Below are 23,546 nucleotides of genomic sequence, written 5' to 3' on the forward strand. Positions count from 1 at the left end.
AAGGACAACAAAATAAAGTGTAACCTAAAATATAGCAATGTTTTTTATTATTAATTTATTTGGTAACACTTTATTTTAAGGTGTCCTTGTTGCACGTTACATGTACTTACTATTATAATAACAATAAAATATGTTTTTTTATTGCCTTTATCTAAGCCAAATCCTAAACCTAACCACATACTAAGTGCATGTACTTAATTGTATAATTACATTGTAACAATTACACTTTAAAATAAAGTGTTACCTTTTATTTAAAAGCAGCCTAATATTGTAGTAATTAATGTAGTAACTATTAATGTATTTTGTTGTTACATTTAACTACTTTAAATGAAATAAAAAATAAAACCATTTTCAACTGTTTTTTATCAACTATTAAAAGCGATTGTTACATTTAAATATGTTTTAAACATGAAATAAAGAGTTTTAAATGTATCTACTTGTTTGTCAATTTTAAAACTGATTAATCTATTTACATTTTTAGTGGCACTCCTAGTCATTCGCAGGATGCAACATCACACAAACATTCTCACACAACAAAATAAATTGGCATTTGGCAAGTTTTCATCACAAATTAGTGCAAACCACTTCACACATACTGTATGTTTCTTTCTCTACGTTTAAAACCTAAAGTAGACCTTTAAATAGCATTTCTACATTTCAGAGCCACACCATCCTATACCCATCATGTTTTGCCTATGACAATGGCAGCCTTAGAAGCAGATAAGTGGCTTTGATAGATTTAAGTGGGAATCTAATATCTTCTATAGATGGTCTTATTGGTCCTCTATGTGTAGAATGCCTTTATTAAACTTGCTTGCTTAGAGCCAGAGTCACCTGTTCAGTGCTCTACCTAGCAATCACAAAACATTAGAGACGTTTCACATGTGTGCTGCATTGCTGTCAGCTGTGTCAACAGTATGCCTATTCAGTCGAGCAAAACTCTCTATTTCACTGCCATAAAGGAATGAGATGGGGGAGGAAGAAGAGGTGGAGGCCGTCAGTCAGCAAACAGCAGGTCTGCATACAAAGAGCACTCCAATCCATCACATATGATGGCGAGAGAGTAAAAATGCAAGAAGCACTTGAACTGTGATCTCTACGTTTATCCAGGCCATGCACGGTAGTGTAAGAAAGGTGTGGCATAATTTATGCTGCAGAATGATTCATTAGATTTTATTGTATCTTATTTTTTATTGTATCATACTGAATAAAGAGTAGGCTTGGTTAAGTGCAATAAAGATTTGGCTTGCCTGAAAAGACCTGTAATGTTATCAGTAGGCGAGTGATCTCATCGTTACAGAGGGCAGGCAGGTGAGGTGTGTGAATGAAGAAAGAGAGCTAGATAGACACTCCCTGGCCAAAGTTTACTCCTGCCAGAACAGGGAGGCTCCTGTCGTTGAAAACTCGATCCGATTAAACTTGAGCCCTTGACCTTTGAGATTATACCTAGCTGGTTAAGAAATCTTAAGATCTGGTGTTTATTCAGGTTGCAAACATTCAAGAATACTCTCATTCACTCCAACTTCATTTAAGCTGACTCAGCATTCATGTTTGGTTGCAAAGTACAAGTATGTCGCACAAGGACATAAGAAACAAGGAAGCGGCAACATTATCCGATTTGCTCCAGAACAATCTTTTTGCACAGTGCATAGTGCCAGTTCTGGTTCTTTGTCTTCTTAACTTGCTCTGCTGGGCTTTAGCAAACTCGCAGGACTAGATGGAGCCTCAATGGTGTTACGTGAGAAAGAAGAGACTTATTCCTTTAAAACAGACAAAAAAAAAATGCTTTTCACAGGCTCGGGCTGTTTTATTTCACCTTCTTGGCCTTATTTTTCATTCATTATTGATCAGTAACACCTGACTTTAGCTGGATAGCTTAAGGCTCTAATATAGGAGGTGAAAGAAAAGAAACGGATAGCTCACTTCATCTTGCCCATGGCTGCCGGTGTAGGGTGGCCCATAGATCAGCACTGTTATATACTCAATGTTGTAAAAGCTCTGCACAGTTAATTCTTAAAGAAGGAACATGCATAAGAAATTAGGCAAACGGAAAAAGCAAGACTTTTTCTAGATTTTTACATTTTCAAAAGAGTTTGAGATTGAGAGTCAGTCAGAAATTAATACTTTTATTCAGCAAGGACACATTAAATGTATTCAGAAGGGTGAGACAGAAAATGAGCTTTGTCTCTGCCAAACGACTGTCCATGCTTGAGTGCTCATTTGGATGACCGGGGGATACACACAAAAGAAAGCAGCTCCTTCAAGCTCAAAAGGCCACCTCTGAAAAAGCAGTCAACAGGATGATGACTTCACCAACGCACAAGCACATTCCCACTAAAGCCTGATGCTGAGAGACCATACTAAGCTAAATTTCACTTCATATTTATTGTAGGGATGCACTGAAATTTGGGCTGCAAGAAAAATATAAGCTGAAAATGGCATTTGGCTGAAAGAGAAAAATGGCCGAAAGTGCGGTGTGATGCTGCGCTCAATATTCTGCTGTATGAATGTCCACTCTGCTCATTTATCGTTCGCTCATGCTCACCAGAAAAGATTATTTGTCCGCTCAAATAAGGCGGCGACAGGAAATTTCTATGTAGTATACTTGTTCCTGTTTGCAATAGCGCTACTGTGCTGTACCATGGAAACGCTGGTAAAATGAAGCTACCCTCTCGTGACGCTATGCTCTGTTCACATGCTCTGATAACATTAGCTTTGTAGGACTATACATTATTTTGATAATTAGTCAAAAATAAAAATATATATAAATAATAATTAATTAATCAATGAATATATTTTCTGTCAAATTTTATTGTGCTTTCAATAAAAAATGTGGTTACTTGTGTTTTTTTTTTTATTCAGTATCATTAAATTATTGGGTTACATTAAAAAGTCTTACAAAATTGTTTTATTGTATTTAATAAAACAATAAATAATTATTACAAAGTATTTTCAGTTTCTGTTTTCAGCCAAGTGCATCCAGAATTTTCCGTTATGGCCCAGAATTTTCATTTCAGTGCATCCCTAATTTATTGTCTACTTTTAGCATTTCTAATGCTAAAATGTAAAGAGTGAAGTGAAAAAGAAACTGAATAGTTACAGAACTATTCACACTGACACATCTGGTGCCAAAATTGTGTCATTCTCTGAAGAAAATTTATATAAATTTTAATATGAATCGTGTGTGTGTGTGTGTGTGTGTGTGTGTGATAAAATTATTAGTATTAATATTTCAATTATAACTAACCTAAAATCTAATTAAATAATAAATATTACTAATCCCATCTAATTAAAAACATAAAGAGTTTGGACTCTAAAGCAGTGCATAAATATTATCGTATCTTTAAATATTATCATAAAATTAATAAAATAATGGAACTTTGACTTGGTCTGAATAGACCAATAGCATGGATTTACCAGATGAACTGCCCACAATCACTTGTCTTCTAGAAGCCTGGTTGAGTGAATTACATTTGAATTGACATGCAAGAACATTTACCTAACAATAAACATTCCCAACAGGATTCCTTTTTTATCTTTTACAATACTTACCAATCCTGACTAAGATGAAGCTATTATTATAAAGAAGCTTCAGGTATTCTTTAGCATTAAAGCTCAAGCTTAATTGCTTGTACAATCTTCAGTGCAACATTTTTATAGTTTATAGTTTATATCTACCAAAATATTTCCCCAAAGTTGAATACTTTATCTACAAACTAGCAATAGATGTAGCCCGGTTTAGTTCAAACAAGACTTGGAATTTGGAAATTCCGTCTTGGCGTATTCAAACACAATCCGTACGATCAGTAATTGTGATGATTCACTCAGTACATTAAGGTTGTTTCGTAGGTATTCTGCCACACCTTTTAATCGACTGTGGTTGAGGAAGTTGTGAAACCTGCCCTGAAGCTATAGAATATGATGACAGAAATGCAGCAGGTCTTTCTTTCTGGCTGCTTTGTCTGTTCATTCCTTAACCCTGAAGCGAGACATTTCACAGCAACCTGAGTGCCTCAATGAACAATGAGAACCGCTCGCACTGACTCAACATGGCTGACCTTGCATATAGGTGTGTGTGCATATTTGTGTGTGTAAAGAGAGACAGAAAGGAAGCTCATTTCATTCTCAGACTGGTTCGACATCCCCAGTGACTGATTAGATCATGAGACGGCCATGACTACACTATCTCCACACTGAGTTAACAAGCATGAAGGGTTTCTGATCTTGACTTGACATGTTAAAGTTTGGTCCTGGTTGAGAGTATCAAGGGCCATGATGATGGGAATGTTAAGTGGATTGGGGAATAGAAAGCCTCCATGCAGCCTTCCCTCTTTAATGTTTCTCAACTTTCCCAAAATGAGGGTCAGAGAGAAGGGTCTGGTTGAACACATGGCTTACCGGGTAGTATGAGTACACCGACATGGTGTGAGATGATGGTCATACAACCGAATCCAGCTTTAGTCATTTCCAGTTCACTATCACTTGAAATCTCAAAAATATGAACAGCTGTCATAAAAAATATGAACTATTAGAAATTCTTATAAATGATTACGTAAACTGCTACACTACAATAATACATTTTTATTATGTGATTTTTGTTGTTGTTTTAATTAATGCAATTAAAAACAATACAGTTCAAAAGTTTGAGGTCTGTAAGATCTTTTGTTGTTTTTGAAAGATGATATGCTCACCAACGCTGCATTTATTTGATTAAAAATACAGTAAAAACAGCAATATTGTGAAAATTGTATATTGTTTTAAAATGAAATATTGTAAAGAATAGAAAGTTCAAAAGAACAGCATTTATTTAAAATGACATTAAAATGTCTTGACTTATGTTCAATTTCATGCATCCCTGCTAAATAGAAGTATTAATTTAATTCAAAATAAAATTCAAACTTTTGAATGGTACTGTAATTTGAGATGAGAAATAACACTTTAGTGTGATGCTTTCAGAAAAACTGGGGGGAGACAATTCTGGCAATGTACGTCAAATCCAATGTTGGATATTGTTGTTGGACAAACTAAACTAGAGAGTGTGAAAAGTGTGTTTCAAGAGATTTTACGTTCTAATAGTCCACGGGGGTAAAAGTGCCCATGATAGCTGAAGAAACCCTTGCTTCTTCTTTATACACACACACAAACACATGGCACAGTTTCAGTTTGAGAAATTACAAATTGTATGTGATTGAAAAGTTGGCAATTGCACCAAATTAGAAGCCAGAAAAAGATTACCAGGGTTGTCAAATAGAGGATTATGATATGTAAAACCCTGTTTATCCCTAGTGTTCATTTTCAGAAAGAGACAGTTGCCTTCAAAAAAACCTGTCAATATCATGTTTTCTTTGGATGAGGATACATAATAAGCCACAAGACTGCAGCTCCAGTAAGCACAGTTGACGTTCGCAGAACTGCTGTGAATATCATCAAAGCAAAGCCTGACAAACTCTGAGCAATTCTCTGACCTTCAGAGAATGACTCTACACTGCTTCACATATGTAGTGGAGGTGGTGGAAGCAGAGGAATAAGTTAGGGCAGCTTAAGACGTGTATTCCCCTGGTCTGCACTTTAAAAAGTGGTCCGTTTCTCTTTGAACTGGCTTGGTTAATTCTGTTTGCTGGGCTCCTGCATTCCTCAGCCTTCTTAGGCCTCCTGCTCACATGCTTATATAAACTTTCTCAGCGATTCTTCTCTCCACCTCCCGCTTCACTCTCTCACTCTCGTCTCAATCTTTTTCTTTCCCGAGACTCCAGAGAAATAGTTGAGATTCCAGTGTCAGAACCAAGAGTATTATGAGGGAACCCTCGGCTAAGCTCCCATCACCCCACCCCACCCCTCCTTTCCCAACTTCAATCATATCATGCTCTCGGTTCCCAGACTTTTTTCAGGGGCTTTAATAGGGCTCTACCCCACTTTACTTTCACTTTAGGTATGCAGATGTTATACAAGCCTTAAAGAATATTTGTACTATAAATAAACTCAATTATTACTTCATAAAACCATGAATAATATCTGACCTCAATAGAAATATTTGGGCCACTATTTTAGATTTCTAACTGTCTTGCCAATACTGTAAATAATACTTTTTAATAAACAAATATAAATTTGCTTTTACCTAGATGACTGTAGTGGACAAGTACAACTTACAGTTATCTTTGCCCCAACACACAAAAAATAAATAATCAAGATTTATACTTACAACTATTATAAATATTATTTATAAATAATCAAGATGTATATTTTTACATTGACTTTCATTGTTTTTCTTATATCTTTTTTTTTTCAAATTCACATACACGTGATTTATTATAAATATGATTTATTATAAATCATCAAATACACCTTTTTTCACATTAATGGCTTTAGTGGATGAGTGGAATTTGCAACCACAAAGAAAACTAAATATTTAATTTTACAATGCATAAAAATGCATGTAGTCCAGCAGGCCATCATTAATGTTGAGCCCTAAATATTCAAAGTACTGTATGAACTTTATAACTTTGAAAAAGCAATAAATGCATGTGTGGGAAAAGATTCACTCTAGATTAAAATTCTCTTGGAAACCAACACAAATCTAGTTTAGAAAAAAAAGGGACTGCCACTGCCAAGGTTATCGGCCTCTAATAGCGGATTGAGGAAGCAATTAAAGAACGAGTGCTTGATGACTTTAACAAACACTGTGGCACACAAAAGCCATCTTATCTGCAGGGTATCTTGGACAAGAGATTACGGGCTTGCGAAGCCTCTTGAGTCAACCCTCTATTTCCGTGTTACGCATCATTGAGTCTTCAGTATATCGTCCAGGCTAACAAAGCAACTACCAACCTGACTAGCACTAAAAAACAGCCTGTAACATCTGGCTGGAGGGAAAAATCATACTTAGGGAGAACACAATCATTTGACCGACTTAATACAGCTCACTGTCTCGCTCTACATATCACGATAATCTTATCATCTTAAGCAGAGAGCGATTGGAAAGCACTGCATTTGCAAAACAAACCAGTTAAGATATAAACCTATATACTGCAATCCTGAGAAAAAAATGGCTAAGCTGGTTCACAAAAAAGGAGCAAGAAAAAGAAGAGGAAATTCGTCAAAGAAACCAGGGGAGTTTTTTCCTGCCTGCTTTAGCCCATTAATTCCATCTGAGAGCTTCTTTTGACACATGCCCAGGCAGATCCCATTGTCCAGAAGACCTTGTGTTTTTGCAGAGGCCCGGCAGTGAGCGCGGCCTGTTTGTTTAAATATCATATTTGTACTTTAAGCATGCTCTTTCCCCCATGAATTGACTCCAATCTCTGAGCCCTTCCTGATAACGAGCGTCTGTCCTCCGTTATAACAACATTTTTTCAAAGCATGAAATAGCTGCCCAGTGACATAGTAGGCACTGGCATTATCACCAGGCAGCCGCATTAGCGTCCCAGTTCATGCCGGAGAGCTTTTCTCTCCTCTTTTGGGAAGGCTGATAAGACTATGAAGTGAGAGTATGCTTCATACGGGGTGCTGCCTTGACATTTTGAAAGCCTCACTTCTTTTTTCCTCTCACTTTTCTATTTATAAACGTGTGCTCCTTGGAGTGTTTCTGTGTGGCGAGGATCAAAGGCGTTTAAAATATTGCAGGGAGGAGTCTGGCGAGGCAGTAAAACACAGGGAATAGAAAAGTCATTTGGTTCAAACCCCAGAGGTTTGACTCTTAACTAGACTCCTAATTACACCTTTAAATATCATTACGAACGTGAATTTATAGCTAACCGTTATCTAGGGGCAAAGCTGTGCAACCGACATTCCAAAACAAACACAGACACTGTGATATCAGTTTACATTAGACCGTTCATAACAAATGAACCAGTCCAAATGAAGGCGTATGTTTACATGAGTTTACATGAACAGTCTTATGACTACAAAGCTAGGCAAGCCAGATTGCAGCAAAGAACACATGAAAAATGCCAAAATATAATTATCCTTATTGTTGTTTTTAACTGCTATTTTTAAAGTTTAACACCACCACAATGGGGGCTACATGAAAAAAAAATTGAAATGAAAGCCGAAATCACAATATAGCCCAAATGATCAAACTGCAAAGACTACAGTTTAATTAAATAAACGTATGAGCAGAGCATTTCAGAGCAAAGTGTGGCACTATTCTTTTACATATTAACAGCTCATGATTCTGTGTTTTCAAACACATTTCTGTGTCTCACACCAGCTTGGTTTGGATTAAATGCTGCTCCAAACAAAACAAAAAGTGCCCTGAGTTTGGGTTCTTTATAACATGCATTTGGGAACACAGCACTCACTAACTATTAATGAATAGTTCTTACAAATGGCCTGTTGTCAACAAAATAAATATAAATAAAAACAAAAAGTTTAAAAGGTTTAATGTCTGTAGTTTTCCACCAAAAAGCTTGATGGTTTAACATTTGAAAATGAAAAAATCAAGACAAAAATTTGTGTTATGTTATTTTTCTTCAATACTGATTTTTATTTTTATTTTACAGTGAAATATTACAATAAATAAAAAAGTAATATTTGGTCTATGCTGGAAAGTAGCGGTCAGTGTTATTCTTGCGCAAAGAAGTGTGAAAATATAAAAAAGAAAAAAAGAAGTGAAAATATAAAATTCTGAAATACACCGTTATATTTTTTTGTTTGCACACTCTCATGTAAACAAGCCCAACACGCATGAGCAGCATGGAGTAACGAGTGAAGGAGATGTTTCATTCCTCTTGTAGCACGCGCAATTGACTATTCTCTGTTAACGTTCTGCAGTGAGTCTAGTCTAATCAGACAATGCAATGATTTGTCGTGCCTTTGTTCGAATATTGGTTTGTGCTGCCAAAATGCACACAATGTCTGAATGGAGGTATACGCTGTTAGCAGTTTTCAATAACAGGTGCAAGTTTATAGTGAAAAACACTGCAGTTTCGCTGAACGCCCCGTGATGCAATGATTTGTTGTGCCTTTGTGGCAAGCTGTTGTGATTATCCGTCAGGCTTAGAAGCCCAACAGTGAAATAAAAAGCATTCATCTTCATTTCTCATTTCTAACCTCTGAGTGGAAAAGCCGTGGGTGTGACATTCATAGTCCCAGGATGAGCAATGCTAAAATGTCAGTTAACTTTGACGCATAGTCACATACAGTTTGGGAGCAGATGCATCATACAGTTTGTCTCGCGTCAGTGGTTAGCGTCTCCGGTTTCGCACTCTGCTTCCAACGGCGCAGTGTTTACATCTACTGTCACTCGCCTTCGATTCTTGTTAAAAAATCGGTGACATCACAGGGGAACAGCGAACGTTGCAACATCGCCCACCGTAATGGGAATTGGCATGGCTGAGAGCTGGACCGTGGCATATGGAATTTGAGTATGAAATACTGGGCTTAATGTCAAACCATCAATCCTGTAGCGCACACGTCTAAAACCAAAAACACTCCGCTTCTGGTTTGTTTTTGGCATGGCCAGTCTTCTTTTGCTCAACTGGCTTTTATTTAGGGAACGTTAAAATAACAGGAGTTAACATCAGTACGAGTTCCCAAAAATGGGACCTGATAGTTGGGAGATGGCAGTCGACTTTAACGAGGGAGAGTGTGCTTTTCATTTAGCACCCTACAATCAACTCCTGATCCTGCATTCCAGAATTCAGTTGCCCCAGCAACACGGCTCAAGCAGAGACTACACGGAGACAGCCAGTCATATACCTCTGCAAAAAAAGTGGAAAAGTAGTAGTCACACTCCTGAGAGATGGAAAAAGGTGATGAGACGGCGAGATGGGTAACAGAGGAGAATAATCACACAATAGGCTCAATATTTTGACACTTGGTAGGAATGCATAAGAACGAAAGAGAAAGCCAGAGTGAAATGAGCCAGATATGGCAATAGAATCACTATAGGAGAGTAAAACTCACTCCTGACCCCTTTTTATTCAGATGACCCCCTTCCCCTTATCCCTGCCCAGGCCAAACATGAGAAGACAAAGCCGGCTGCACATTCCTCTGTTATCTGGCATCAGAAAGAATCAGCCAACCTTTCTCCCCACAGGAAGGGCATATACGGGATATGGCACAAAGAGCAGCACATGAACACTCTCATACTAGTGCTTTGTACACCAAACTAGGGGTGTGCGATATTGAAAAAAAAAATCTTGATATTTTGAGGGATTTTTTTCGATAACGATAATTAGACGATATTTTGCTGAGTGTGTTATTGTGCTGATATCTGTCTACCGTGGACAGCTGCGGTTTTTGATATTCTTCATATTCTGTGTGGTCAGTTCACATCAGTGATAGAAATTAATCTTTTCATATAAGTTTAAATTCATTTTTACCTTTTATGAGCAATTGTTTTCTAAACGTGTGCATCTTTTGAATCAAATTGTTACACTTAATCAGTCAATTAGAATAATAAGACATTTAGGCTGCTACCAAACAAATGAAACCAGTTTCAACAAAATGAATCTTTGCAGAAGTTGCATCTGAAGTGGCATTTAGATATATTTACACACTGTTTAATGCAGCTCAGATGGACAAAGAGTGCTTTAACCTGCAGTTACAAATGCAAAATGTTTTGATATTTTAAAAATAAAACATTAAATACTGATATTTTAAATTATTTTAAAATGAACAGATACTTTGAATGTGAAATTAAAATCGCCAGTAGGTGGCAGCAAGTCACTGTTAAGTGAGTCATTGCGAATGAACCGAATCATTTAAACAGTTGATTCATTCAGGAACTAAACGTCCTCATGTTGCTCAGAGATGCAAAAAACAGCGCTGTGGCTGTGTTTGGAATTATTTTTTGTTGGCGAAATGGAGCAAAAACAGGCAATATGGTGTCTAAATCGTAAGTGTCTTAATATTAACTTATTGTTTATTGAACTGTTATAAAATCAATATCACAATCAAGCTTATTTTTGAACAAAAAAACGGTACTCTTCGTGTGATTGTAACTATATGAAATTATACTGTATATACATACACATATGCATTTTCTGCCCCCATATCTTGAATTTTGTGATCATTTTTAATGCATTTTAATAGACTGAATCTTGCAGTGAAAGAACACATTCTAAACGCGCACACGCTCTAGTCTAGACTTCACGTAATGAATGCGTGCACTCTGTAGGGGTGTTTTGTTTGGTTTTTGCAAAATACTCGATAATGTCAAATTGCACATCGTTAAAAAAACATTTACGATATTATCGCAGACGATATATATCGCACACCCCTAACGGCCCAACCACTGTAGTCTGATTCCTGACCTAATGACGCTTATGAGCCAGTTCTTAGAAGTGCAATTCTGTTCTCCAAATATTTATTCTTCAAAAGTGCTAAAAGAATAGTTAATGAACAGAGTGCTTAATTGGCATTAGAAAGTATCAAGTGGACTGAGTTTTCAAAAAATGCTGCACTGGCTACTACAAAAGTGCATTTTGAAACTAAAAAAGAGCGGGGTTGTGAGTCTTCAAAGAGAATTCAAAAATCACTTGCCAGAGCATATGGACTTAAAGAGTGAAAGATGTTAACAGTTATGTTAATAAAACGACGGACAAAGAGCATACATTAAAATGCATTTAGAGATTTTGGCTTTTCCTAGTGATTAATCAATCTTTGAAACATCTAACTAGAAGTTGTAAATGTTCCTTCTTATAAAAGTATTGTTGTATTACAAGTCAGGCTACATTTTCTGAACATCAGTCACATGAGGAACAAGTGGAAAAAGTCACTGGCTTTCTATGCTGCTTCATGCACAAACAGATATTTTTGTGCAGCGAGTCAGGGGGATTAGACATGGTTGCATGCTCAGCATTATGGGTGCACTCTCTGACCTAATGGTGTCTGGGTCAAGCAGGTATGTCTGTATCCCGATGTCTGAGTAGGTACGTCCCAATTTTCGTACTATTCCATGCCATTTTATAGTGTAAACAGTATGAGCAGTCTGTTTACAATTAAAACTCCAAAAAGAAGTACACTTCAAATATCTGGATGATGCACCTTTTTATAGTTGAAAAAGCAAGTTTAGAGTATGTCATTTGGGACACTAGTCATTGATCATGGCATCAGAATGTGGTGAGTTTTTTTCACATATTTGAGAAATTGTGATCTCTGTGACTTTAACAAAAAGTGGATCCAATTATTTGATGGTTATTTGGTTTATACTTTTGAATATTAAATAACAACACAGAAAGAAATTAAATGTACTTAGAGGGTGATATTCATATGTTTATCAAGTACAGATTCATTTTTTTTATTTAATGATCTGAAAAATGTGGCTAATCAGCATCTCAATGTAGGTGACCCCTGCAAACTTTCACAAGAGGTGTAAATTGCTATATCACATCTTGCGTGGTCAACTGGGCAAAGAATCTGAGCTGACTTCATTACAGAGCAAATGAATAATATAAAGCAGAAATGTACTGTTCTCAGAACACAAATGAGAAAACTGCCTAGTAGATGTGTTTCTTTAAAATGTGCTTTAGTAGGAGGAGGTGTACCTAATTGAGCATACAATGTCACTGGCCTCATGGTGCGTTAACACCAGACGCGAATGAAGCGTTTCGCGTCTAACGCTAACGCGTCGCGAATTGAGCGTTTCGGGCGTTTGGCGCGCGTAACACGTGATTTGCGCGAATTGCGCAAGTTGAAAAATCGGAACTTTGGCGGATATTTGCGCTGGGTTAACCAATCAGGAGCTTGCTCTAGTAGTGACGTGATTACGAGCGGAGGCAGATATTCGAAACAACAGAGGACAAAATCATCGTCCTGTATGTGGATACCTGGAGCTGTACGATAGACCAAAGATTAGCCGTTAGATTTACCAAAAACTAATTATATCTTATGTTTATCCACTACAGAGACATCAGAGCCAGCGGCAAATGTCAGAAGGACTAGCCGAGGTTATACTCCTCTCTTCAGGATACATGAGCACGAGCGCCCGGTGATCGCCTGGAGCTCACGGCTCCGAAATCGGCGAAGCACATTTTCAAATAGGCGCTGTTTTTATAAATAAACCGCAGATTTGAGTTTTAAACAACTACATTCTCGGCTGAAATACACGCGTCCAGTGTTTCCATAGCACATAAAGTCCAACTACCCTCTCAACAAAATCCATGTCAGCCATTTCGCAACGAGACTGGAGCCTCCTGGCAGAAGCCCCTCCCATGACGCAAATTTGTGTCTGTTCTGAAGTGAATTTCATGCGCGAATGAAGCGAGTAAACTCAAAATGTTCAAGCGTCCAACTACGCACGAATAGCGCGATTTATTCGCGCAAGTCGCGTCTGATGTGAACGCACTGTCAGAGAGAGAAATATCAGCATTTGCAACCATCTATTTTTTAGCATTTCATTTCATAAATATCAAAGTCTACGATCCTTTACCCGTAACTTTGCGCTCCAATTTTACTTGTTCCCTTTTACCATGGGAGGTATATTAAATAAAGGCACAAGATTCTTTGCGCAGCTCTGGCAAGCGACATTAATCAATTTAGCGCATACCTCAATGATTTGTGCATCTGTGCTTGTGTGTGTGTGTCATCTTTACAAACACACACACAGCAGAATTTGCCTGACTTGAGCACTAAGGTCTCACCAGAGCTCATTATAGCCCTCTGCTCTTGACATGTTTGTGAGAATCACATATGTAAACACTGCAGGAGGTTCTACAGACAAGACTCTACAGACCGATTTCTAGTTTTGCTATTTACTGCTGAGATGGAAAAGCAGACCAAATCACAGCAAAAAAGACACACTATCTCAAGTAACCATTCTATTTTAAAGCACTAATCGGGTCGTATTCGAGTTTCGTTGTGTCAGTAATAGACTAATTCAAACTGTTACTCAGAACTGAGGTTTCTGAGGGAAGTTTTTGCTCCCCTCAGACAAACAAAAATACATCTATGGGAAGACGGGATATAAATGACGGAAGCCTCACATTCCTACAAGGCAGAACTACTGGAGTCAAACATGTAGGGCTGAGGCGAACAAAATGGGGGTAGAAATGAACAACAGAAAACATTTAATTTGCACATTCCTTGCCCCCTGTGGGGTCTGTAGAAATAGAGAATAAAATCGGCAAACAACACAAACACATGGAAAATATAGTCCAAAGCACCAAATATGGTCCAGATGTGTGTCAGTCTTTCTTTTGGTGTTCATTCTCATAAAACATGACTAAAGGTACACCCATAGCCTCCAGCAACGGTGACCCCACGTTCTCGAAATACCCATTTAGTGCAAAACAACAAATGGCTCTTTATTACTATTCTCTAGCCTTGGTTTAAAGATTGATTCCTTGCTTGAAACGTGATATTCATTCCACATGTAGTGACCTCAAACCTGAACACCTCCTACCCATCCCTCTTCTAATCTTTCCATTCCCAAGAGAGCTGCTGTTACCTCAGGCATATTTGCTTTACTACCAGTCCTGGCTATGATCCTTAACAATGGGACTCTGAAAAATACAATGGCATTGCTGCCAGAGCAGATAGATCAATTTGGGGGTCAGAGAGCGGGGGAGAAGGTCAGAGACTCCTGGTGGCCCGCATCTCTAGTTAGGGGTGGTGCTGAGTGGACTTTCAATTGACAATGCTCACAACCACAAAACATTACGGTAACTATTAGATTAAAACTTTGATATGGAGATTATTCTGCATTAAGGAAAGGATATAATGATATAGCCTACAATATAATTTAATAGAGATGCACCGATTGCCATTTTCTTGGCCGATTCCGATTCCGATTTTTTTGGAAGTGTGACCTGCCGATAGAAGCTGCATCTGAAGTGGCATTAGATGTATTTACACAGACAGTTTGGTGAAGCTGAGGTGCCATAAATGAATTTACACTGCAAAATTTCAAATGCATAAATAATTTTATAAGATTAATGTTTATTTTTTTTAAAAAACATACAAATAAATGTTGAAAAAAATGCAATGATACTTTTAAATATGACTAAACCACCAGTAGGTGGCGGCAAATGTCTGTTTTAATGAGTGAGTCATTTATTCATTCATTCAACAGATTCATTCAAACGGCTGATTCATTCATAAACGAGGCAAGTAACTGTCCTTATGAATGGGCCATTGAATCATTGACTCGACTGGATTCGTTCAAAAACGTGGATTCATTCAGTAACGAAACACCGCTGTGTGTTGCTCGGAGACGCACAACAGTTCTGCTGTGGCTTTGATCGGAACTATTTTCGTCAGCGAAATTGAGCAAAAACTGTCAATATTTTGTCTAAAATCTAAGTCACTTAATTTTAACTTCTTGTTTATTTAAATACTATTGTATAAAATCAGTGTCACGTTGCAATCGTGTTGATATTGATATTCGGGGAAACATCATGGCCGTGTAATGTTGCTTATCTAAATCATACATTGAAAATATTTTTTTTTCTTCTACTGCAGTATGCATCTATAAATTTCTGAGTTATTTTGTGTGTGCTGTCTCTCTCACACACTCACTCAGGCTGTGCAAGCCTCATCTGGCATGACATAAATACATTATCAGTCGCCGTTTACACTGAATGCAATTAAAATTAGAATCATTCTCACGTGAAATGACGTGTTTACACACGACTGTGAGTGTGCGCATTGCCTGCGCCGCTGGCAATAAAAGGATCGGTTCGGAATCAATCACGGGCAGGTCAATCGGTGCATCTCTATAATTTAATGTAAAAGTGACAGTTCTGGCTCAAAACTTTATTACACTGACCCTCGCGTCATCCATATTGATCATCCATATTGTTGAGCCCTGCAAAGTTTTTGTAAGTTTAAAAGAGTAATATCTGTGGTGGTGATAAACTCATGCAGGTTCGTAACTTTCTGATCCACCCAAGAGACCATTTAACTATTTTCTCTACCCAAATCAAAATCTCCAAGTAAGCTTCCATCCATTGGAACGGCAGCAAAGCCCAATCGACATAAGACTGGGCAGGCACAATGGCCAACAGATGGTCTTGTTGGGGGGACAACCCTATGCCAGCACATCCTGTCATGCTAAATTTACCACACAAGAAAGCAAGATTTACCAAAAGGGATTCAAAGGATACTGCTAATTTACTTTCTTAGGCAGACATGCCTGGCTACCTTGATTTGAATTACAGTACAACTAGTAATACGTTTCCACCTTGACTAACCTGGTGATTTGTTATGCATGAATTCCAGACATTAATTGCATGCATGCAAAAAACTAGGTGTGGGAGAAAAAAAATCGATTCACCTAACTAACGCGATTCTTTTTAAAAACTATTTAAAAATCGATTGGTTTACCTCAGAATCAATTTTTATTTCATTATTTTATTTTTCCTAAAAGGTGGTGGGGAGAAGTTAGCACTTTGTAATTCCAACAGAGGGCGAGATGTATAGGTGTGTTGGACTTGGAGCAGCACCGCGCAGACGATCAGCGTATGACATTAAAGTACCGCGAGAGCGATTCGAAAACATGCGAAGCGTCTGCTCTCTGTAGCTCTCGTGGTGCTTTGATAACATCTTACAACGATCCTTCTGCGTGCGCAGTACCGCTGCATTAGATGACGTCATATACGTTTAAAGCCCATGCGAGAAAGCAAAACCATGATGGAGGCAGAGGACCAAACCTCCAGAATTCTTTCTGCACCTTCACGTTTTGAATCCCAAGTGTTTAAACAATTTGGATTTTACACACTGCCGGGAAAACATTGACTAAAACGGTATGCAAAGTAACATAGCACTTTATTTTTCTCTGCTCTTTTTGTTGAATATTTGACTATTATATTCATGTAAAAGTTCAGGGTTTTGGTACACTGTGTATGTGTATGCTCCTGAAATAAAAGTTTAGAAAGATGTGATGCATTGTTTTTGTTAATATGACTCATCATATGCAGTCTCTTTTAAGGGTATAATCAATTATTTTCCATTGTCTAGTCTTTAATAAGCAAACAAAAATTACAATAAATTGTAATATCGAATTGTAATAGTGACTGCTAAGATGTGTGGTTTTTTTTATTGTGACAGTCTGTATATTAAGTGTATCATTAAATTTTTTCTCATGGTCTAGAGTTAAAAAAAATAAAAACAAAAATCGCAACACATAGCAATATCGAATACTTGTAGAATCAAAATTCTTTAAAAAAATCGTAATACATATCATATCGTCACCCAAGTATCGTGATAGTATCAAATCGGGAGGTAGGTGTATCGTCCCATCCCTACAAAAAAAAAACGTTTTATGCATGATGTTTCACTGGTTTGTTGTTTGTATTACTCATTTAGCTCAGCACAAAAACCATTTAATCCATGAAAACACTTAATATTCAGTCTTCTGAGCTTTGGGTATATGAGGCCTTCATTTTTTACTGGGTGGCCAAGAGTTGCATGGTGTCAAAGACCGTTGGAATTCCAGACTGCTTATTTTAAGCTTTTGGCACAGGTGCTTTGAGTGGTCAGGGCAGCTGAGAGAGGTATTAATACATTCTTTGTATAAAGATAATGAGGCCAGATGTTGACTTTTGAAATGTGTTTGCTTCAAAAAGCACCATTCCCTACCTCTCATTGGCTCACATTCATAGACGTTAAGTACCCTATGGCCTACATAGCAAAATAATCTATAAATGAGAAATAGCCGGTGCTTGATTTGATTATTTAAAAAGAAAAATAGACAGAGAGAATGAATCAAGTAGAAAAATATGTGTGCACGGAAGTAGGGGGTGGAGAGAGCAAGCAATCCTCTTAATACCACGGCAACTAGTGTGGAATGTCTACAGCAGGTCCGAGAGACAGCTGCTCCATCTGTTCCTGCCATCAATTCTCTCTCCTCCGGCGCAAAACTGAAAAGAATCAGGATGCTCTTCATCAGCTCTCTCAAAGACATCCAACTGCTACCACCGACCTGCGCAAGTATCCAACTGATGCCACACAAAATAATATGAATCCCTCCTTCTGTACACCCCAAAAAATCACCTCTAATACAGCAAGTTCTTTCACATTTACACCGTTCATTTCACCGGCCACTTTTATGAATAGGAGATTTGTTTCTTGAATAATTCATGACCCGACAAAACATCCCCCGCTACCCCGCCCCAGTCATGAAAGGATAAAAGGGAAAGGAAGATAACTTACCAGTTTCTTCATCGATAGTAAAGATCCCCAGACCCGAGCCATCCCGAATGGAGTAACGGATTTCTCCGTCTCTTCCTTTATCTTCATCCTGAGCTGTGATTTTCATCACTGATGTTCCAATGGGCACATCCTCTTTGATAAATCCCTTATCCACAAATGATGGGAACAATGGCCTGTACAGATTCTCGTTCACGTCCACAACCTCCACCTCAATGTGACAACTTGAGGACAAAGATATCGGCTTCCCTTTGTCCTTCGCCCTTCCTGTGAGACTGTACACTTGCTTTTTCTCGTAATCCAGATTCTGCACGATTCGTACGGCGCCACTCAATTTGTCTACTTCAAATTTCCCATCTCCGTTGTCAGCGAGGCTGTATCGTACCTGGCTAGATGGCCCAACATCTGGGTCGTGAGCTTCCAGCCACATTATAACAGTACCAATGGGTAGATCCTCACGTACTTTCACCTGGTAGTTTGGAGGAATAAATTTCGGAGGGTTGTCGTTTACATCCTCCAGTGTGATTTTAAGCAACACAGTAGAGACAAGTTGAGGTTCACCAGAGGCCTGGTCACGAGCTGCTATCTTGAGAATAAAACTGGGTTGCACTTCACGGTCTAGAGACTTCTTCACCGTAACGATCCCTGTTTCCGTATCAATAGCAAATTGATCTGTGTCTGCCAATATGGAGTATCTGACCACACCATTATCACCAAGATCTTTATCTTTTGCTTCAACTTGAATGATCTCTGTGCCCACTGCAGTGTTCTCGCTGATGTCCACCGAATATGCGTCCTGTAAAAATTGTGGGCTGTTGTCATTAGCATCCAGGATCTTTACATCCAGCAGACGTGAAGATGACTTCTGGGGTATTCCAAGGTCATACACGGTAATGTTCAATGTATAGTGATCAGTTGTTTCTCTATCAAGTGGTGCATACACTTTGAGCCATCCGCTGTCCATGTCAATGACGAATCGACTTTCAGTGTCACCCCCAGAGATAACATAAACCAGTTTTCCATTGAAACCGCTGTCAGAATCCGTGGCACTAAGATGGACAACCCTGGCCCCAACAGGCAAGTCTTCCTTGACCTCAATCACACTGGGAAAAGTTTCTGCAAACTGGGGCACAACGCGGTTCACAGAGTGTAAGTCTTGAAAGTGGTCTTCGGGTTCGTTTTGGCTGTGGATCTTGCTTCCTTGCAGAAGTTTTTCTGCCAACATGCTGGCAACTCCAGTATCAACACATTTCACTTGGACTGGTTTACGCGCCGTAACAACCGTAATGTTCAAAAACATTGGCTGAGTTTCATGTTCTCCATCACTGGCTATGATCTGCAAACTGTGATAGGACACTTTTGCTGCCTCACCCTCACTCAAAGGCTGCTTTAAGGACAGAACGCCTGAGTTTGGATTAATTTCAAACAGATTCAAGTCATTCCCAGCTTTTATTCTGTACCTCACCAACTGCAACTCATCAGCATCGATAGCAGACACGGTTGTGATCTGCTCACCCACACCATGGTCTCTTGGAACAGTTACGTCACAATCAACGTTCTCAAAAAGTGGCTTGTTGTCGTTCAAGTTGTTAAGTGTGACTGTAACCTGAGTTTCCAACTCACGTCGAAAAGGGGAACCCCAGTCTGACGCCCGCACTTTCAAGGTATAAATCCTTGGCATCAATTCATAATCCAAAATCTCTGAACTACTGATGACACCAGAGAAGTAGTCAATGACAAATGGCTGGGGATTCACATTGGCAATGCTGTAAGTGACATATCCATTTTCACCACTGTCTAAATCAGTGGCTTTCACTGTTAGTACACTAGTACCTATGGGCATATTTTCATCAATGCTAGCTTTGTAAGATGTCTGTTTGAATTCTGGGGCATTGTTGTTCACGTCGATCACATTGATAATTACTTTTGCAGATGCTTTTTTGTCGCTGGTCATAACTTCTAATTCATATCTGTTCACGGAGTCTGCATGAAGGGGCCCAGCTGTTGTAATCAAGCCTGAATCTGCATTAATGGCAAAATTATTTTTATCCAATTTGTGTCTAAATGCATACTTAAGTTGAGGATACTTTGGCACAGCTGTTACCATTACAACAGGTGTGTTCAGTGGTGCAAATTCACTCACATTGACACTGTAAGTAGTTTGACTGAACTTAGGAGGCCCTACTTTAAAGTGGGGGGACATGACATGGATGACCTTTGCGGATGAAAACTGGGGTGGGCTTCCTTTGTCTTTGGCTTGCAGTGTTAGGTTGTATCCAAAAGGCTGACTATCCCAGTCGACCTGCTTAACTGCTTTGATTTTATATTCCTTACTGCCTGGACTTGTGCGCATGGCTTTAAACTGCTGAAGAGGGTCGCCCGCAACCACACTGAGAGATGCTATCTCACCATTAGCACCTTGGTCACTGTCTTCGACAGTCACGATAGCATAAGTAGGGTCCTTGTCAGTGTCTGAGGTTGCTAGCGTTACAGCAGTGATGACCGGAGCATGCTCGTTGGCCTGCTCCACTCGTACCGTTAACTTGGCCATGCTGCTAAATCCACTGCTTCCGTACAGTTTCATGCCTCGGTCCACTGCTAAAATCTCTAATTCATACTGCTTTGTCTCAGAGTAGTCCAGCTGTCCGGTTAGCGTAACTACACCACTTGTGGGGTGGACCGAAAACATATCCGTCCATTCTCTGAAGCTGTAGTAGTACTCTCCGTTCGTACCGATATCCGCATCCGTCGCCATCACCTTGGCTACACTTGTGCGAATAGCTGTGTTTTCTGGTAAAGATATGCTATAAGCGGTTGGGGAGAACAGTGGCCGAAGATCATTTGTGTCCAGTACCTGAATCCTGACTTGTGTTCGAGCCTCAGCATTTGAATTCTTTTCCATGGCTTTGACTGTGAGACTATAGTGGTCTCTAACCTCCCGGTTAAGAATGGCACTGCTACCTCCTTTGGTCCTTATTCGCAAAAAACTAAAGTCTCCCAATTGAAAGTCCTCGGCTTTGAAGAGGTTCTCATTGTCCCCCGACACGATTTTGTACCGTATTTCCCAGGTAGGATCTGTGATGTAGATTCCCATTTTGACAGGACTTTCCACATAGGTCTTAGCAGCAGAGTTCTCATAAATGGTAGCATTGTAAACAGACTGGGTAAACAGAGGGACGGGTGCAGTGTCGAGGCTTTGGATCCCAGTGCAGCTGCACAGGAGCAGCAGAACCACCAGCAGTGAAGTCACATGGTTCTGCATGATTGCAGCGCACTCCTCACTGAAACTGGGGGGAAAAAAGAGAAAAAGTTAAGATAACGCAGCTCCACTTTTAATAGACTTAGTACATTTGGGACACATTTATGTGGTTAGAGTCTTTCATCTGAAAACTTCATATCTAACACTACTTATATTATCATTAAGGTATTCATGGGTTGAAGCAGATAAGAAACTGACAGACAACTTTTAAATATCTGTTTATGGCATATCATCACTCAAAACAAATATGATTAGTGCATCAGCATCCATAGACACAGCGGCTGACTATTTGTCTATATTTCCAACTTCACCATAGACACCATGACAGCAGATAGGCCAAATGATGAATTGTTGTGAACACTGTGAGGATGGAAGTGCCTTTTGTGTATACATATATAGTCATATTCCACTGCCTCTTGAATAAATTATACATTATTCTCACTGCTTCCTGCCATACATCTTCTTCAGCTAAGAACAAGACAATATGCACAGAGAGGTGTTCAATAATGTGTTCATAACATAAGTAGGAAAACATTACCAATTATGTCAATGAATGTGAAAAGCTGATAAATCACAAAACTTTTTCTTTTTCATCTCTACTTTGATCTGTATTACTTACCAGAGCTCACTGAGACACTATAAAGAAGTGCGTATACCTATTTAATCATATGTATTAGTGGTAATAAATGTATTATTATAGTGGTTCGTAGTATTCGTAGTATTGTTTAGCCTATTTTCTGATATGCTGCACTTTAGGAAAATGCCATATGCATGACTAACCATGTTAAACAAATCTCTAGAAAACTTTCAGCGTTCGTTTCATCTATTCGCATTTGCTAAAAAAATACACACATGTTCGGCTAGCCTGCGGACGACAGACGGCGCAATGTAGAAATTCATAACATTAATACAACATTTAACATTTAGTAAATTATTTTGTGTGCAAAGCAATTTACAACAGAGTACTTCACACTCCGCGAGCGCGTGCTCGAGATTTCCAAACGTCCTCGCGACTATTCGTGCCCTCCAGCGTATAAAACAGCAAAAGACTCACAGTCGTTAAAAATAAATTGACCTTTAGTTCAGAAATGAAATAAATATGACTGAACTTTCTCAGCGAAAACTAAGAACTATAAAACCTCTTTGTTGTTAGCCCACTAAACAACAGTGTTAACTCTCCTAAATATATGGCAATTTAGCCTATGGAATGGAAACAAAATACCAAAGTAACAAAAGACGGGCTTCTGCTCCGTTGTTAAAGTGTATCCCCATCCCCCAGTCCGTCGGTTCCTATTCATTTCACGTCGCCACACTGATATGCCTTCATGCGCTGGCCAGATGTATGAACTGTTCTTATTTGAAAACAATTAGCTGACCACTCTGGACCGCTTCTCTTAAATAATTCAACTGCAGCTGGACACATTGAGTATTTCAACAGCTTTGCCAAAATACGGTCAACTTCAAAGCTGCCCTATTTCCACCATGTACAGAGGGCAGTGGAGGACTCCCAGCGGCAACTTTACACCGCGAGCTGACTGAAACTTTCACGCATTTCTGAAAATAGCACAAAACTAGAACACGTCCAAGAAGCCCTAGCGCAATTTTAAGACTTCCCAAATCGTACATACCTATTTCAGTACTAACGTCCTTTGTTTGGTGGCTTTTCATGAAGTTTACAAGTTCCGAATCTCTGCATGGTACCGACACTCTCAGCTGCTCTCTCTGCTCACTGAACTATCCGATCAGCGCGCACACACACAAAGCGCTCTTAGTATCTCTCCGCGCTCCTTGCCCAGCGCACGGATCTACTTCCTATTGGCACGAAGATGAAACGGCCGTCGCTCTCCCCTCACAGTGAGACGGGAGAAGTCTTTGATGTTTTATTGTATGTGCCAAACCTCTGTCTCTAATGAAGAAATATGCTGAATCATGCGTTTTTGGAACAAAGCAGAGAAATTATCTCCATGGCTGTCAGCATTTGAGATAGGCTACTCGTCATGATAAAAGCCCTACGCGCAAGGTACCTACATTACCTATCACTATATCAAAGTAGCACCGGTATTTCAGTACCAAGTCGATAGAAAAAATAAAAAGATACATCAATGCCAGTTTTTTTCTTCTATAGCATTATTGCGTTTTCTGACTCACATGTGAGTTCTGTGAAAAGCGTTCGCAACTGAACAGTTACACACGCACC

The 23,546-nt window shown here is 38.9% G+C and overlaps 1 protein-coding gene across 2 annotated transcripts in view; it reads right to left on the reverse strand.

The window, feature by feature from the left end:
- LOC306873875 (protocadherin Fat 1-like) overlaps positions 1-23,088 on the reverse strand; it is a 93,684-nt gene extending 70,596 nt beyond the window's left edge. For both annotated transcript variants that reach the window (XM_079423392.1, XM_079423393.1), the window contains exons 1-2: positions 22,978-23,088; positions 18,094-21,377 (exon numbers count right to left, since the gene is read on the reverse strand). In XM_079423392.1, coding sequence (XP_079279518.1) covers positions 18,094-21,352 — 3,259 coding nt within the window. In that variant the 5' untranslated portion in view covers positions 21,353-21,377; positions 22,978-23,088. The remainder of the gene's footprint in view (positions 1-18,093; positions 21,378-22,977) is intronic.
- Between the last annotated feature and the right edge of the window lie 458 nt (positions 23,089-23,546).

This window comes from Barbus barbus, assembly GCF_936440315.1.
Source record: "Barbus barbus genome assembly, chromosome: 8".
Lineage (NCBI taxonomy): Eukaryota > Metazoa > Chordata > Actinopteri > Cypriniformes > Cyprinidae > Barbus > Barbus barbus.